The 15,895-nt window shown below is 34.8% G+C and overlaps 1 protein-coding gene across 14 annotated transcripts in view; it reads left to right on the forward strand.

Moving 5' to 3' along the window:
* LOC128861696 (PAN2-PAN3 deadenylation complex subunit PAN3) overlaps positions 1-15,895 on the forward strand; it is a 44,908-nt gene that overhangs the window by 19,807 nt on the left and 9,206 nt on the right. For 12 of the 14 annotated variants that reach the window (XM_054100015.1, XM_054100012.1, XM_054100009.1 and 9 more), the window contains one exon: positions 9,797-9,889. The exons of the other annotated variants lie outside the window; for them this stretch is intronic. In XM_054100015.1, coding sequence (XP_053955990.1) covers positions 9,797-9,889 — 93 coding nt within the window. The remainder of the gene's footprint in view (positions 1-9,796; positions 9,890-15,895) is intronic. 14 annotated transcript variants of the gene reach the window in all.

Genomic DNA, 15,895 nt, shown 5'->3' on the forward strand with positions numbered 1-15,895 from the left:
CAAAATTCAGCAATTTTGGAATGAACTTCGCTGCCACCCGCTTCATACCCAAAATTTCCGAAAAGATGGGATGGCATGAGCCAACCGATATGCCGACATCATCAGCAACTTCTCTAATTGTGATTCGACGATTCTCCATAATAATTTTTTTCACATTCTCAACATTTTCATCGGCTGTTGATGCTGGGGCGTCCAGATCGAGCGTCGTCATTCACATGTCCTCGACGTTCGGTAAAAAGATTGTACCACTTGTAAACATTTTTTTGACTCAGAGTACTCTCACCGTATGCCACTGTCAACATTTCAAGTGTTTTTGAGCACTTCATTCGATTTTTACACAAAATTTGACGCAACTTCTTTGATCCATTTTTTTCGATAGTAGAAAATCGCCGAATACGCAAAACACTTGTCTTATTTATGCATCTCACAAACAAACTAAACATGCTACATTGCTAAGGCCGTGAACATATCTTGGAGACGAGTGTACCATCATAAAAAAATATAATAATCGAATGCCTTTGTGCCCATTTAAATCACATAACGGTTGCATGTAATATAATAACATAAAGTCATCGAGATTTATGTAGGCAATTACACATACGGTTATTATAATAGGTACCCAGCCCACCAGATATTCAATTGTATAATTTCATACATAGAATTATATAACAATTATAAATAGTAATTCAAGGATGTTTTGGAACTTAAACTAGTGACAATAGAAACAAAAAGGAAATATTACTGTGGTCATTAAAATAGGTGCGAATTAGCAATAGATACGAAGCTAAAATAACTTAGTGATTTTATTAAAAATGCTGTTTAAATTATCGAAATTTAATCATTAACCACGATGCCACCATGATTGTCAATGACTTTTTGTATTCGATTTGGCATAGAATTGATAATTCTACTGGGAGTGGAATACCATAGTTCTTTGATTGTTTTCCATAAACCCTTCTTATTTTTAAATGATTCGCTTCAATAAATCTCTCCAAAGGTTTTCAGTGGGACTTAGGTCGGGTGACTGGCAAGGCCAATCCATAATTTTAACATTGTTTTGTAAAAACCATTCTCGTACTAGCATCGAGGAGTGTTTTGGGTAATTATAGATATATAATTGGCGCATACACCCTTTTTGGGTGTTTGGCCGAGCTCCTCCCCCTATTTGTGGTGTGCGTCTTGATGTTGTTCCACAAATGGAGGGACCTACAGTTTCAAGCCGATTCCGAACGGCAGATATTTTTTATGGCAGAAATACAATCGGAGATTTGCCATTGTTTGCCGAGGGGCGACCGCCATTAGAAAAATGTTTTTCTTAATTTTGGTGTTTCACCGAGATTCGAACCTACGTTCTCTCTGTGAATTCCAAATGGTAGTCACGCACCATTTCATTCGGCTACGGCGGCCGCCACATTTTGGGTAATTATCTTGCATAAAAAGCCACTGAAGTGGCGTATTGTCCTCAGGAAATAGTAGCATCACTTGTATGTCCTTGTAAATAAATTTGTCCATTTTATTGGTTATGAGGTGAATAGGTCCTACTCCATATCAAAGGAAGCATCCCCAAATCATTAGGTTGCCGCCACTGTGCTTGACTGTTTTTTTTTTGTTTTCAACATCATTTCCATATAAATGTATTTTTGTTTCATCGCTTCAAAGTATATTATAACATTTTTCACACCCTCCGGTCCACACCATGACTTGTGCTCTTGAGCAAAACTTCCTGCAATGGCATTTGATGACTTAAAAGGATCCCTCTTGGCAAGGATAATAATTAAATTATCAGTAGTGCAAGTCGTTTGCTTAGGGGCATTTACAACACCATTTTTGGGCCGACCAAGTGACTCAGCTATAAATGTGTACGATTTTTTTTCGAAAATTGACAACTAGCCTCCGCTCCTCAACTGCGCAATGCTGCACACCACCCAACTTTGAAAAAAATGCATATCAATTATTTGTTAGTAAATGAACTACCTAATTCGCTTTTTACGTTACATTTACTATTTTTCACTGCAAGAGTTATCCGCAAATTACCTATTTTAGTGGCCACGCAAAATTACACTTTATGAAAATAACCGAATCTGTGCAGCCAATAAAACAACTTAATATAACGGGTCCTTTAAATTCACAACGAAGCAGAGATGTATGTCATTTGTAAAAAATTCAAAATTTCAATAATAGTTTTAAATTTTTCCGAGTGGCTCAAGGAAATCGATAGATGAAGGCAGCGTACCTATTTTAATGACCATATATGTACATATCAAATTGTTCAGAATGAGAAGAGGAGTCGATTTAGCCATGTCTGTCCGTCCGCCCGTGTGCACGATAACTCGATCACAAATAAATGTATGATATTTCAATGAAGCTTGCCAACTGTCATATAACGGTAATTAAAAAAAATCTGATATATTTTTTTTACAAAGGAAGCAAATTTGGTACAAATAATGAACCCAAAAAAAAAAAACAACGCAGATACAATTTAAAAAATGGGCGGTGCCTCGCCCACAATTGGGTAAATCCGCGTATCTATCTCCATATCGTTTTTATAAAACTCGTCAAAACTTGATACACGCATTGCACCCCAACTCATTAAGATCCCGCGTAATTGTTATTGAGAAATTAAATTTCCTTCTGCTATAACTCTCATTGTCTATGAGTGTTGCTTGTTTATTTTGTGCGCTTATGAGCGGAAGCTCAGCCTTTAAAATGGGTAGAAAACGGGTTCGTTGAAAAACAAGGAAAAAACATAACTGAATTTAAATTTAACACAGCATAAAAATTATTTATTTAACTACCATAACTGCTGCGTACACTTGCAATTTACTTTAGTAATGTGTTTTAAAATGAGTTCCTATATTATTTGTTTTTATTTTCATTAATAAATTAAAATAAAAATTGTGAAAAAATTGTATACTGAATGTGTGAGTGGATAATGTGTGCAAGTGATCGACTCATACCCATGTACAGATATGGGTAATACGCACAACTTAGTGTGTTTAAATTTCCTAGGGCATTGCTATGTGAAAGTTCAACAATGAATTGAAAAGTAAGACCCTCCTTTTGGCTCTTGCAAACTCATCTTCCTACTAAACAATATTCATTTACCCCAAGAAACCGAAATGGAGAAATATGCGAGCCTTCTGAGCGATGAAAGTAAAATCGTTCTTTACATACTGCTTTAGAGGTCGACAACAAGGTTCATAGAATACAAGTTTAAGTCATCAGCTATGCCCTCCATCTTGATCCCTTAGTTGTAGTAACTATTGGAGTTGCCATATTCCAAAATATTCATTTAAAAACACAAGTACATTACTTTTTGTTCTAAACATGCGAAGCCCCTGCAAAATCATCGTTGGCCGTCTTCCGTTGGCGTCTTTGCTTTTATTGTGTTTTTTAATTTATTTAAAATGAATTAAAATCAAGTGCGCTATTTTAAATTACCAAAATGATTACGAGAAAGGCATTTTTATATGTAAATTTCGTTTATAGGAACACATCTATGTTCATTATCCAAGCAACTGGAAAGTGAAATCAATGAATCATCTTATATAATGAGGAAGAGTCATTGGAGATCGATGACTTACAGAACCTGGAAGGCTGATTTGTCACATATTAAAAAATCGATTGGCACTACTAAAGCTACCTACATTCACGTGAATCGGTCACGTCTCTGAGGAGGTTTAACTAAACCGAACGAAGATATGTTACTACATATAAGAGCTCTGGATACAATTTTTAAGGATATCAATCGAGAAGCACTTTCATTTTCTGAGAACTATTTAGAAAAACCTATTGAGACGGCAAAGCACGTCAACTGTACGGAAAATATAAAGAGAATTCTTTTTTCGAATGTACTTTCTTATTAGAAAATTAAATACCGAACTTCGGGATTACAGCAGAGTTAAGAGGCACAAAATTAATCAAATAACGAAATAACTTCATTATATAAAATTTCTGTTTGTTACTACTTTACTTTTATGTTGATCAAGGTTCAGCTAAATCTACTAATTTCCTTTGTATTGTTAATGTTCAAAAGCCATAACTAAATTTGTGTAACTAAAATCTCATTTCATGCATATTGCTTGTACATTTTTTTGGCCACCACGTTTTTATTGCTTTGTTTAAATTTTTTTACGTCCCGCAACCTTCAAATTTCTCAACCAATCAGAGTTAATTTCTATGTGTCGTCATTGGATGCAAATAAATTTAGGACAGCCCTTTGTCGTAGCCTTCTATTCTGTGAACCTTGGGTCGACAATATGTGAAAAGGCTTTCAAAATCTGTCAAACAACCGAAAGAGGCCGTGAAGACAGTTAAATATGGAGATAAGAAATTGATGGTTTCGGCTTGCATTACTTATCATGAAGTTGGGCCGATTAGTGGAGATTATGGAAAAATTTAAATATATGAAATCCTTATAGAGGTCAATGTGATGCTTTCAGAAAAATTAAGTTGTCATTGCAATCAACGCATTAGAGAACTTAGGGGTGGGCTGAAAAACAGGGTTTGATAAGCAAATCCAAAAATTTCAGGTGAATTGAAAAACGTTAAGGACAAGCGTTATTAAGAACAAAATAAAGGGATAGTCTAGCAAACGTGAATAGTTTAGTTATTTTGTTTTTTGTGAAAGCACAAATTGCCATGGTAACACAACAACAAAATGCATGTACCTATTTGCTATATATTGCAAACGCACCGAAATTCGCATATTCAAGACTAATGCACCGGATTGTGTGGTTACCTTTAATGCTTAAACTTTGTAGGTAAACTTAAACTTAGAATAGGAACTTAAAACGCATACAAAAAACAAATACGATTTTATAATAAAAGATGTGCACATATTTATTAAAAAAAATGCGTCTGAAGCTAACAGCCCTTCAAAATGAGCTTAGATGATATTTTGCATTTCACTTACCTTTAAAATAAAGACAAAAAATTATTAATCTATATGAATACAGCTATCACCGAAATTGGAATTTTTTTTTATGTTTGACCAACATTTGACGTTCTTGAGCTTTGAGTACCGAAAATAATCAATTTTCCAGTAGTTATTGCCTAAAAATGATTAAAATATTTTAGCCATTGTCGCTGGTGTTGTTCAGTAAATAAATCAAAATTTGAGTAGTTAGTTTTTTCCGTTCGTCTGTGCAGAAAAAAGTAGTTACGAGATATTTTTTTTTTTTTGTTTTTTCTTCAATTTGGCCAGGATTTACATACATCGCTTGAAGACCAGAGCCAGAGCGATAAAAATTAAAATAAACGAAATAGTATACAATTAAATAATATTCAATACAAGTTTCACTCTACATAATTACAATTGTAAAACAATATAACAGCAATTTAACTCCCTTTGCACATTTATTATTTTCTATCATTCATTAAGTCGCTTGGTCGAGTTCTCTTTAAGCGTCTTTCAGTGTTTTTCCCCCTTTCCAGAAGTTTGTTGATTTCTGCATTATTGGGTTCTTGTACTTTTTCAAAGTTCCTTCTGGCTATTTTTTGGTCTCTTCGACTACTGTTGCTATATTAAAAGTCCTGTGGATGTCATCTTTTTCGTGTACCTGTCAGACATGGTCAAAATTCGAAGAATCTTCGATTATTGTCGTTGAATTTTTACTATATGAGACTTTTTAGCCGTTCGCCACACCTGTAGTCCATATAGCCAGATTGGTTTAATCATAGTTTTGTACACTAATAGCTTATTCTGTATAGTAAGTCTGGATTTTGTGCTGACTAACCAAAGAAGTTGTCGAAGTTGTTCTTTTATTTGTTTGATCTTTTGCTTTATGTGGTGATTCCAATTTAGTTTCGAATCCAAATGTATTCCAGGGAATTTAGTAGTTGGATTAATTTTAGTTGCTTTGCCATTTATTTTAATTGAAACTGCGGTAAATTTTGTTTTGGTAGTAAATATAACCTGTACGGGTTTGTCTTCATTTATTTTTAGGCACCAATTATCGAACCATTCCTTAACTGCGTTTGTGTATCGCTGCAGTTTTTCGGTAGCGATAGTTAAGCTTTTGTCCGATGCCAGTAGTATTGTATCGTCTGCGAACGTTCCAATTGATGAATTAGTTTCGTCAGGAGGTGGTATGTCTGCGGTGAATAAAACATATAACAGTGGTTCAAGAACGCTTCCTTGCGGGACTTCAGCTGTTATTTGATGAATATCTGAACATTAATTGTCATATTTAATATAGAAACTTCGGTCAGTTGGGTAGCTTTTTATGATGGGATAGTAGTCAAAAGGTATCATTATTTTTATTTTGTGAAGTAAGCCTTTGGCCCACACTTTGTCAAACGCTTTAGCTACGCCCAAGAATACTGGATTTTATTTGTAATTCTATGGATCTGTTGGATAGTGGAATGTTTTTTTTCTAAATCCAAATTGATGATCCGGTATTATACGTTTTTTTTTTTTTTTTTTTTTTTTTTTTCAGAAATTGGCTTAGTCGATCATGCAGTAAGAATATAAGAATAAGATGATACAGTAGTTGGATCTTTATAATGCAATATTCTCTGCCACTTTCCAGAGTTTCGGAATATATTGCAAGCGAAACATTGCATTAAAAACGTTTCGCAAAAATATATATGCCTTGGTTGGTAGCTCCGCTAATGTTTTTCCTGTTATCACGTCATATCCGGGTGTTTTTTTATGTTTTATTTCTTTTTTGATGCAAGCTATTATTTCGTGTGTATTCGTCCTTTTTATTTTTGTAAAATCATAATGGTAGTTGTTTTGGTTGTCAATTTTCTTTTCTTCGTCATTTGATAGAACCTCTTCAAAGTATTTTGCTAAAGTTTTCGCCTTTTCCTCTGTTGTAACCGCCCATGAATTCTCATCTTTCTTTAGTGGTGGTTGATGTTTTATTTGGGCTTTTAATATTTTAGTACATTTCCATTTTGTATCTTTATTGGGCGTCAGGTTCTATAAATAGTTTTCGATTTCTTTGTTATTTCTTTTGTTTAAAGTATCCTTTCGAATTTTTGTGGCTAAGTTTAGTTTTCTCTTGCCGTCAGGTGATCTAGTTTTTTGCCACCTTTTTCTTAACTTTCGTTTTTCAATAATTTGCTTCTTGTTGCTGCTGTATTTGTTTTATTTGCTTGCGTTGATGTCGATTTGATCCCTGCTTCTGGGACTACATCGTTGAAATGGATAATGGCACGTTCAATGTCAAGTTGCGTTTTTAATATCACATTTGGTATAAGTTGATCGTCAATATGGTGGCGGAATTTTCCCCAGTTGGTTCTGTCATTAAGTATGCGAAAAGATGTATCTATAGATTTTATATAACTTACATACAGGCGTCCCTCGTATAACACGGTACTTGTAAAACACGATTTCGATATTACACGGTACAAGAATTAATATTATAACACGGTTTTGAAAAATAGGCATTTTAAATTTTAACTTTTTCCCGTTCATGGGGGTATCCCTATGTAATTATTATTATTAGTCTTTGAATATATTTTTTGTTGTATTTTTTAATTTTTGTATTTCATCATAAAATTGAATTTAATTTATTTTTCTTAATAAAAACTTCAAGGTAACTTCCTTTTTTATTTATGTAGTCTTTGGAACGAAATTTCAACTATCATAAAATTGTACACCTTAAGATTTGGTTTCGATTGTTTGTGTTGTGTCATACACTTGGTGTTAATGTCTACGCACGGTGTGGGAGTAATCAACCTAATTTGCATTGACAGTTTGGGCGTGCATATCTGTTTTCCTTTGAGTTTTTGCTTAACTCTTGTGCAAACATTTTCAATAGGGTTGGCATCAGGCATCTGTGAGCCTAATCCAGCATATCAATCCCACTTTGCTGTTTCCACTCTATACATCTTCGGCTTCGATACTTGGGATCGTTGTTCTCTTGTAAAGTTAGCTAGTTCTTTCAAATATCGTTGCAGCTGATGCCTATGATGGTTTTTGGTAAATTTTATTCATCATTCAAATTAGCGGCAAGACAAATAAACGGCCGAATCCTTTTTCGCAGAAGCAGCCCCAAACATGAACCTGAACTGGATGTTTAATAGTTCGTTGAAGTTTTCGATTATCAGAAGAACACCAGGACAGACGTACGCAACTATTCGCTCAAAACAAATATTCACCTGTGAATATTACGTTTCAATTCCGTTCTGAATTTTCCTTCGCCCATGCAAGTCTTTTTTAATGTGTGATAGTGAGAGCAGCGGTTTTTTCAATGTGTTTCTGAATTTGAGGTCTTCTGCCTCTTCTATAAAACTGCTTCAGCTTCAACCAACGAAAAGTTCGGCTTTGTCACAAGCAAACCAATAATTTTCTGATCTTGTTTTGGAGAGGTATAGAAGTAATTTTTTAAAAACAAACACTTTCTAAATTTCTCACAAAACCAACAAATTTCACAACGCGCATTGCAAAAACCAGCGTTTAAATTTTTTCCAAAACGGAACTCTAAGTTTGAATTTTGCCGGTCACGCTTTTCTTGGACAGACTGTAATAAAAGCTTTTATCATTTTTTTGTTTTTGCGCTCGCCGTACCGAATGGCTTGATGCCTAATTACTATTCGGTAGTGCCCGGGTTCGAGACCAGCTGTAAGCACGAAAATCAAAATGTAATGTTTCTTCTAATAGTGGTCAACCCTCTGAAGGCAATGTCAAACCTCTCAGTGTATTTCTGCCATGAAAAAGCTCCTCATAAAAAACTATCTGGCGTTTGGAGGCTGTCAAGACGAAAACAACAAATTGGAGGAGGAGCTCAGCCAAACAACCAACAAAGGGTTTCAGCGCAAAATACATGTACATACATACGAGTATGTATATATTAACGTTTTTACGTTGGTTCACTTTTCATATGAACGTATATGAAGTTTCATTTCAATCTCTCGATTCATTCTTTGATTATAAAGCCACTGTATAGACGTGTCACAGTATTTTCTACATTGGAATAAATCAAGTATCGTGCAGTGATTGAATTTTTATGTTTAAAAGGTTTAAAAGCAAAAGAAATTTATGAACGAATGCTGAAAGTGTAACACATGGGTTGAAAATCCCCGGCCTAACTCATAAATGACACTAGTTTTATTGCATTCACCTCTTTTTCAGTTAGTACTAATCTTAAAAAGACAGCTGTTAAAATTTCATGATATTCGATTCATTAGTTCGTGAGTTATTGTGCTAAAAGGGACGCTATTTCTATTATTTTCAAAACAATGGATCAAAAAACATTTCGTGTTTTTATTTTACACTGCTTTTTGATGGGAAGAAATACCGTTCAAGTAAAGCAATGGCTTGCAAAGTGTTATGAGGCTCCGCTCCATCAGAAACAATAATAAAACGATGGTTTGGTGACTTCCAACGGAATCGTCATTATACTCTCAGCAGGTTATCATCGTTTGAATTGAGGATTAATTGTAGCGTTTACAAAGATCCTCCTCTTGTTGAGTTGAATGAAAGGGGTGCTAAATGCATAGTAAAGTTTTATATTCCAATCGAAATTAGGATGTATATATTATGGCAGTTGCAATGATAGTGAAAACTTCGAATTCAAAAACTATGTATAGCATTAAGAGCTATCGATGACTTTCTGTTAGTGAAAGCCCATTTGTATAAGTAGTGCCATAGACAGTTTCAGAATTCTATCTCAAATGTACACCTAACTAAATGAAATCAATTGAAATATAATTCTAATGACTTTTACTAGCTATGTAATTATTGTTCTATATGTAAGTGTTCTGTTAGTTTCTTATTAATGTATTGTATTATGTACATACATGTATGCAAACACCTTGTCGCTTAATGGCATAATTAAAATAGAAACGATCAAACGTGGCAACACCGACCTATGGTCCCAACTCGGGATATTCACTACTTAACATGGATTCGCCTTTATCGATAAAGAAATCTCAGGTAAAAGAAGATAATTGATACATACAATAAATGTTCAAACAGTGAAAAGGAAAAGCGAAAAGCATATAAGTTATTACCTTTACATAAACACATAAATAGATACATAAGGCCAATTCAGGCTTGCCTGTTTAAATATTATTTATTAGGCATGTTTTGAAGCCATTTTTAATGTAAAATATTACAGCTCTTTAAAATCTAAAATAGGAATCTTATAGCGTTTTCTTTCATCGTTTAATTACAAAAAATGGAAGTAAATCCTTAAATTTTATTATATTCAATGTATAATTTGTGAAAGGGTAGATTTTTTTTCTCTCTTTTCTTCTCGTGTATGGCAAAATGTTCGTAATATTATTATTATGAGAGTATTTATCACTGCGACCTGAAAGATCTATTGAGCCCGCTTTTATTATTTGCCCTATTTTATTGCAATTTATTTCCTCCCTAGGAAAATATATTTACCCGTTTATGCAACAGTGCTGGGCATAATGACAGCATATGTTTGGCGGTTTCATCATCCCCCCTACAGAACCTACAAGTTCCTTTGGAGTATATTCTCAGGATAATAAGATGATTCAGTTTGCAATACCCTGTTAAAAGTCATGCGATGTTTCTAAAATTATTTTTATTTCGTTCAATACAATCTTTAAATCGGTTTAGATTAAAGCTCCCAATCACTGATTTTGATTGCGAGAAACCCGGTAGATTGTCGCAATATGATCTTCTCTGTCTTTCCTCTACTTTCCTATCCTAACAGATTCAGTTTCTCGAGACACTCAAGGATGGCAAAACCTTGAGTGCCGCCTGACTGTCGCTCAGAAAAGCAATTCGCTCATCCCGGAAGTTCCTATCTAAGTGAATCTCTGCCCATAGACAGATGGAAGTTGGAAAACTACCTATCGACACAGATCGCTTGGTTTTGGTGTACTCCAGTGCCTATGCCTTTTGGTGTCTTTGAGCCGTCTGTGTACCAGATTCGCATCGCCCCGTGATGCACACGCGTGCTAAGCGCTGGAGCTTAGTTAGCTTACACCAAAAGATTTTTCTGCTAGACGTTTGTTGCTTTGGACAAGGTTACGTCAATTTTTCCCAGTTAAGCTTGGCATCCAGGACAAGGCCAAGATACTTAACTTCGCTGACGAATCTAATAGCATCACCGCCCATGGGGATCTCTTTAATTCCTGGTGATGGGAATCATGGCTGTTTTGGACCCACCACAGCACATAATTTTTTCGTCAGGTTTAAAGCTCTTTGCAATATGTCGCAAAGAGTGTACTCCAACTTCCCCTCGCTATAATTACAAAATCATCAAGCAGGTCTTAAACTACTAGGCTCCACAGGAGTGGTGATAAGACCGGTAGCATGATGTCCCAAGGCATTGGGATCTCATGGGTTAGTTCGACAAGAATATCAAACTTCCAGTAATATTGATGAATGCCTGATTTCACATTATGGCCCTCACAAACCAGTTTTCTCAATTATTTCACTGCAAATGTTATACACGTTTTCCTTACTTTGCGCGGTTCTTTTTGTGCCACGCGAATTTTTTAAATATCGCCCAATTAGCCTTATTGTGCGGTTTTTCTTCTTTTACGCAGATTTTTCAAAGCGATGATGACGTTGCGTGCTATGTTGCTCCCCATTTACAATTGCTTTGTTGCGGCAAGAACTCTGAAAATAGATATTTTTTTCTAAAAAAAATTTCAATAAAAATTACATTACCAATTACAATTTTTGCACTGTATACCTTCCTTCAGGGTGTATTCGTTTATGAGCAAGCAATTAGGTATGATACCACGATTGTATAAGATTCTCTCAATGGTCTAAAAAACAATAAAAAAATAAGGCAAAACAAAGAAAAAAAATTATGAAAGCAAATTAAATATAAATCACAATGGAACAAATAAAAATATTTAGTCGCGTAAAAAAAAATACTATAATTTGATTTTAACTCGTGCCTTGTTTTCAGCAAATGTTTCTAAAATTCTTTCCATCGTGGAAGTTTAAGTCTCTATAGATATCAAATGTGCTGCCCCATCCAACAGCTCTTGTATATCTGAATTTTCTTTTCAGAGTCGTCAAAAAAATTTATTTGAATCCCAAAACCCCCGCCCACTCTCTTATGTTGCACGCATGCAAGTAATCTCTTCTGCTGCGAGCTTTCCACTACGCAGTAAAACAGACAAAAGGGATTTTTTTATTTTAAATAAACTACATACAATAACTTTGTACTTATGAACTTTAATGGTAGGAAGTGTAGATTTTATTTATACGGATTTTTTCTTGTGTGATATTTTTCGTAATTAGGAACGAATAAAGTGAACTTTTTAACGTGGATTTCTCTAGCGTGCATATATTGTAATATTAGTTGAAAATAGTCATCTATGGATGGAAACCATCTCAACCCGTTGTCGAGTCCGTCGGATCTTATCAAAATACATTCGCAACGGAGTTATTAAAATATTTTAGATATAGTCAAAATTGGATAGCGGTTGAAGATGGTTTTGCCCTCTATTTTACACCAAAATCTTTAAAATTGCCAAGGGAAGTAGGCAAAAACATTTACAAATTATTCCAATTTTATTATATTCATTTAAGCGGAACATCAAGAAAATCTATTTTCTGCGTTTGTTAGGAGGCAAGAAATTAGAAAAGTACTTAGAATATGTACTCGGTGCACAAATGACCTGTTACAGAAGCGTGAATTGGCCTATATATTTATATGCAAAATAAATTAATTTATTAACATACCGTAGTAGAAAATCAAGTCAAATTCAAAAGTAAAAATAATATATTACAATATAGTGGAGTATTATGACGCTCCAGACCCTTGGATTTATGGGCAATTTATTGCCAAATTCGGTTGCGGTTTCTACTGGTATAGTAAATTTTTGGAATTTTCCCATAAGCTATGGCTTTTCGTTTTTTTCTTATATTTAAGGAACTTTAAATTTCAATATTCACACAAATAAGGATTTTAATGTATAAGGAGCACGAATTTTTCGAAGGTAATAACTTTTGACAATATTTCATAAAAATGATTATAATGAGATTTATTATTTAAAATTGTCAAGATATTTTATTTTAAAGTTTAAAGAGGAGTTTAATTGTATATCCCCATTTTTCATTGGGTTTATACGAGTTGCATTTTTACTTCTAAAAAATATATGTATGTGTGATAAAGGGAAGTTTTTACAATAATTTACATGCTGAGTTTTAAATTAAATTAAAATTCGTGTTTCGTTTCACTGCTTGGCGACTGCGAGGCATCGGTTAATACACAATTTCACAGACGCCTCTGGGAATAGCTTTCCACCCTATGTGAACCTTTGTCATCCGATCTGCACACAGTAGACTCGAGGTAGAGAGAACTCAACCTCAACCCAAGCCATATAGCGTTTGCTTTTTGAACCACCTATTTTTTGAGAATGGTAACACAAATGACATATCAAATGTGTTCATAATTTACTTAAAGGTTTGACATTTACGAAATGGGACGCTATACGCTTGAACAAAATTGGGAAATATTGAAAACCTATCTCCAAAGTGGTGAGTCTTCTTCTTCTTCCGCGGTTACAGTAAATGGCGAGCGTTACCGTGACATGCTCAACGAGTTTTTGTTTCTAAAATTTGAAGAGGATGACATGGACGACATTTGGTTTCAACAGGACGGTGCAACTTGTCACACTGCCAAAGTTACACTCGAACTTTTGGCTACCGTTATTGAATTCCGATATCAATTGGCCGCCTCGGAGCTTTGATTTAAGCCCGTTGGACTAATTTTTGGGGGGAGCCGTTAAGGACAAATGCTATGCGAACCATCCAGAGACGATTGATGCTTTAAAACACGAAATTGAAGTTGGCATTCATGAAATTGGAGCCCAAATAATCGAAAATCTGCTTAAAAATTGGGTTGATAGAATGGCCTACTGTAAAGCCAGTCGTGGCAGTAAAATGAACAATATTATTTTTCATTAATAAATGGCAATGTTCAATCTTCAAAATAAAAAAAAAGTTTGAAAAAATATTGATTAATTTTTTTTATAGCCGATTCAAAAAGCAAATTTTACATGGCCCTCCCTATATATATATTACCTATTCAAAACACCATAACTTTTTTGTGTGAAATTAGTTTTTATTGATTTAAAAGACAAAATTGTTCAAAAATGATTACAATTTTAACATATATTCACTTTAGCTCGACTATAGCCTTCAAACGGTCAAAAAATTATTTGCGTGCTGCACGAATGTGATCTTGAGGTATATTGACCCATTCTGGTATAATCGCTTTTTTCAGCGCATCCATACTGGCATATGGCATTAGTCCTCACCTTGCTCTCCAAAATGGACCAGATGGAATAGTCCATCGGATTTGCGTCTGGCGAATTCGAAAGCCATTGTGTGGACGAAATGAAGTGTGGAACATGATTTTTTAACCATTCTTGGTTCACACGAGCTTTATGAGACGGTGCCGAGTCCTGTTGGAACGTCCATGGTCTACGACCGCAATGTTTGCGTGTCCACGGCTCTAAAGCACGATCGTTTTGAGTGTTTATGAACTGCTCAATTGGGAAATTTTTTTCATCAGAAAACACAATGTTGAGAAATTCGTCACGTTCATGCAATCGCAACAACTCCTTTGCTCTTTCGCACCGAACTTTTTTTTGCTGGGGTGAAAGATCGCGTGCTGTTTGGAACTTGTAAGCCTTGACCTTGAGCTCATTTTTCAATATGCGTCGAATGCTGTCTTTCGATATTTTCAGTTCTTTGGCCATTTTTCTTCCACTTCGACGTGGATTTCGTTCAAGTGGAGCCTTCACTTTCCGAACCATTTCTGGCGTTGTTGCGATTTTTTTTTGGTCCACCTCCATAGTGTTTTGCAATGCTACCAGTATCATTGTAACGTTTTTTAGTGCGATACACAAACATTTTATTCACTTTGAGGTGACTGAGCTCACGAACAATGGCTGGTTGTGATTTTCCAACCAAATATAACGCATTCACACTATTACGATTGAATTCCATCACAGAAAAAAAATATCAACAAAACTGAGACGCGAATGCTTTTGATGGCTTAAAAACAATATATTGAACTGTCATTAGAACAATTTTGACGTTGATGTCATGAGCTGTTTTACAGATACAAGGAGTGTGAAGTTGGTAACACTTCATATCGTTCACCCTGTATATTTCCGAATGTAGCCTTGAATCCATTAAGTCAACCAGAACTTACATACTTGCATAAAAGCCACTTCCATTTCCATAAATTTTTTCATTCAGTTTAGTTTTATTTTCATAAGATTACCACATATTGGAATGGTCCGGCTTTTTTGCGTGATGAACCATTTATATGGCTTAGTTTCCGTATGAGCAAACTTACCCCTCGTCAGAGAGTTTCGTTTTGTAGTACACGCTGACAATATCTTTAAAAATAATATTTTACCGTTTTTAAGCTTTTTGTATAATTTTGAATTGTTTCTAAGTGGTAGAAAAATGTTGACTTTTAAAATCTATTATCAAAAGAATTTGTACCTTGTTATCACTAGCTTCGCGCAACCGATTTAACGCAATGCACTGGGCAATCTATACAACGAATAATTATGCTAAACATACATGCATTCTGACATAACTGAAATTATTCAGAAATTGTGAAGTTCCCTCTACTTAGTACTTATTAGATATGAGGTTCCCTCTCCATAGTACTCAACGGAAGAATTCTTATGGCCCTTCGAGCAGTTCTCTCAGCCCGGGGTTCCCTCTACTCCGAGTCTACTGGAGTTGCATACTTTGTGCATTCGAGCTTTTATCTTAAAATGCTCCCTGAAATTCCGATGAGGTTCAAGTCGAAAAGCCTGCTTATTTTCGAATTACCCGAAAAAGATACCTTTCTAATTATTTCTTTACTATTTCGTTTCTGAATGCAGACGTTTCTCCTAACGCTTTCCACAGATGGTAAAGCGGCTGTTTTCTCTATAAACATCATCCCTAGCAAATATTTATATTCGTCAT

Source organism: Anastrepha ludens, chromosome 4 (genome assembly GCF_028408465.1).
Source record: "Anastrepha ludens isolate Willacy chromosome 4, idAnaLude1.1, whole genome shotgun sequence".
NCBI lineage: Eukaryota > Metazoa > Arthropoda > Insecta > Diptera > Tephritidae > Anastrepha > Anastrepha ludens.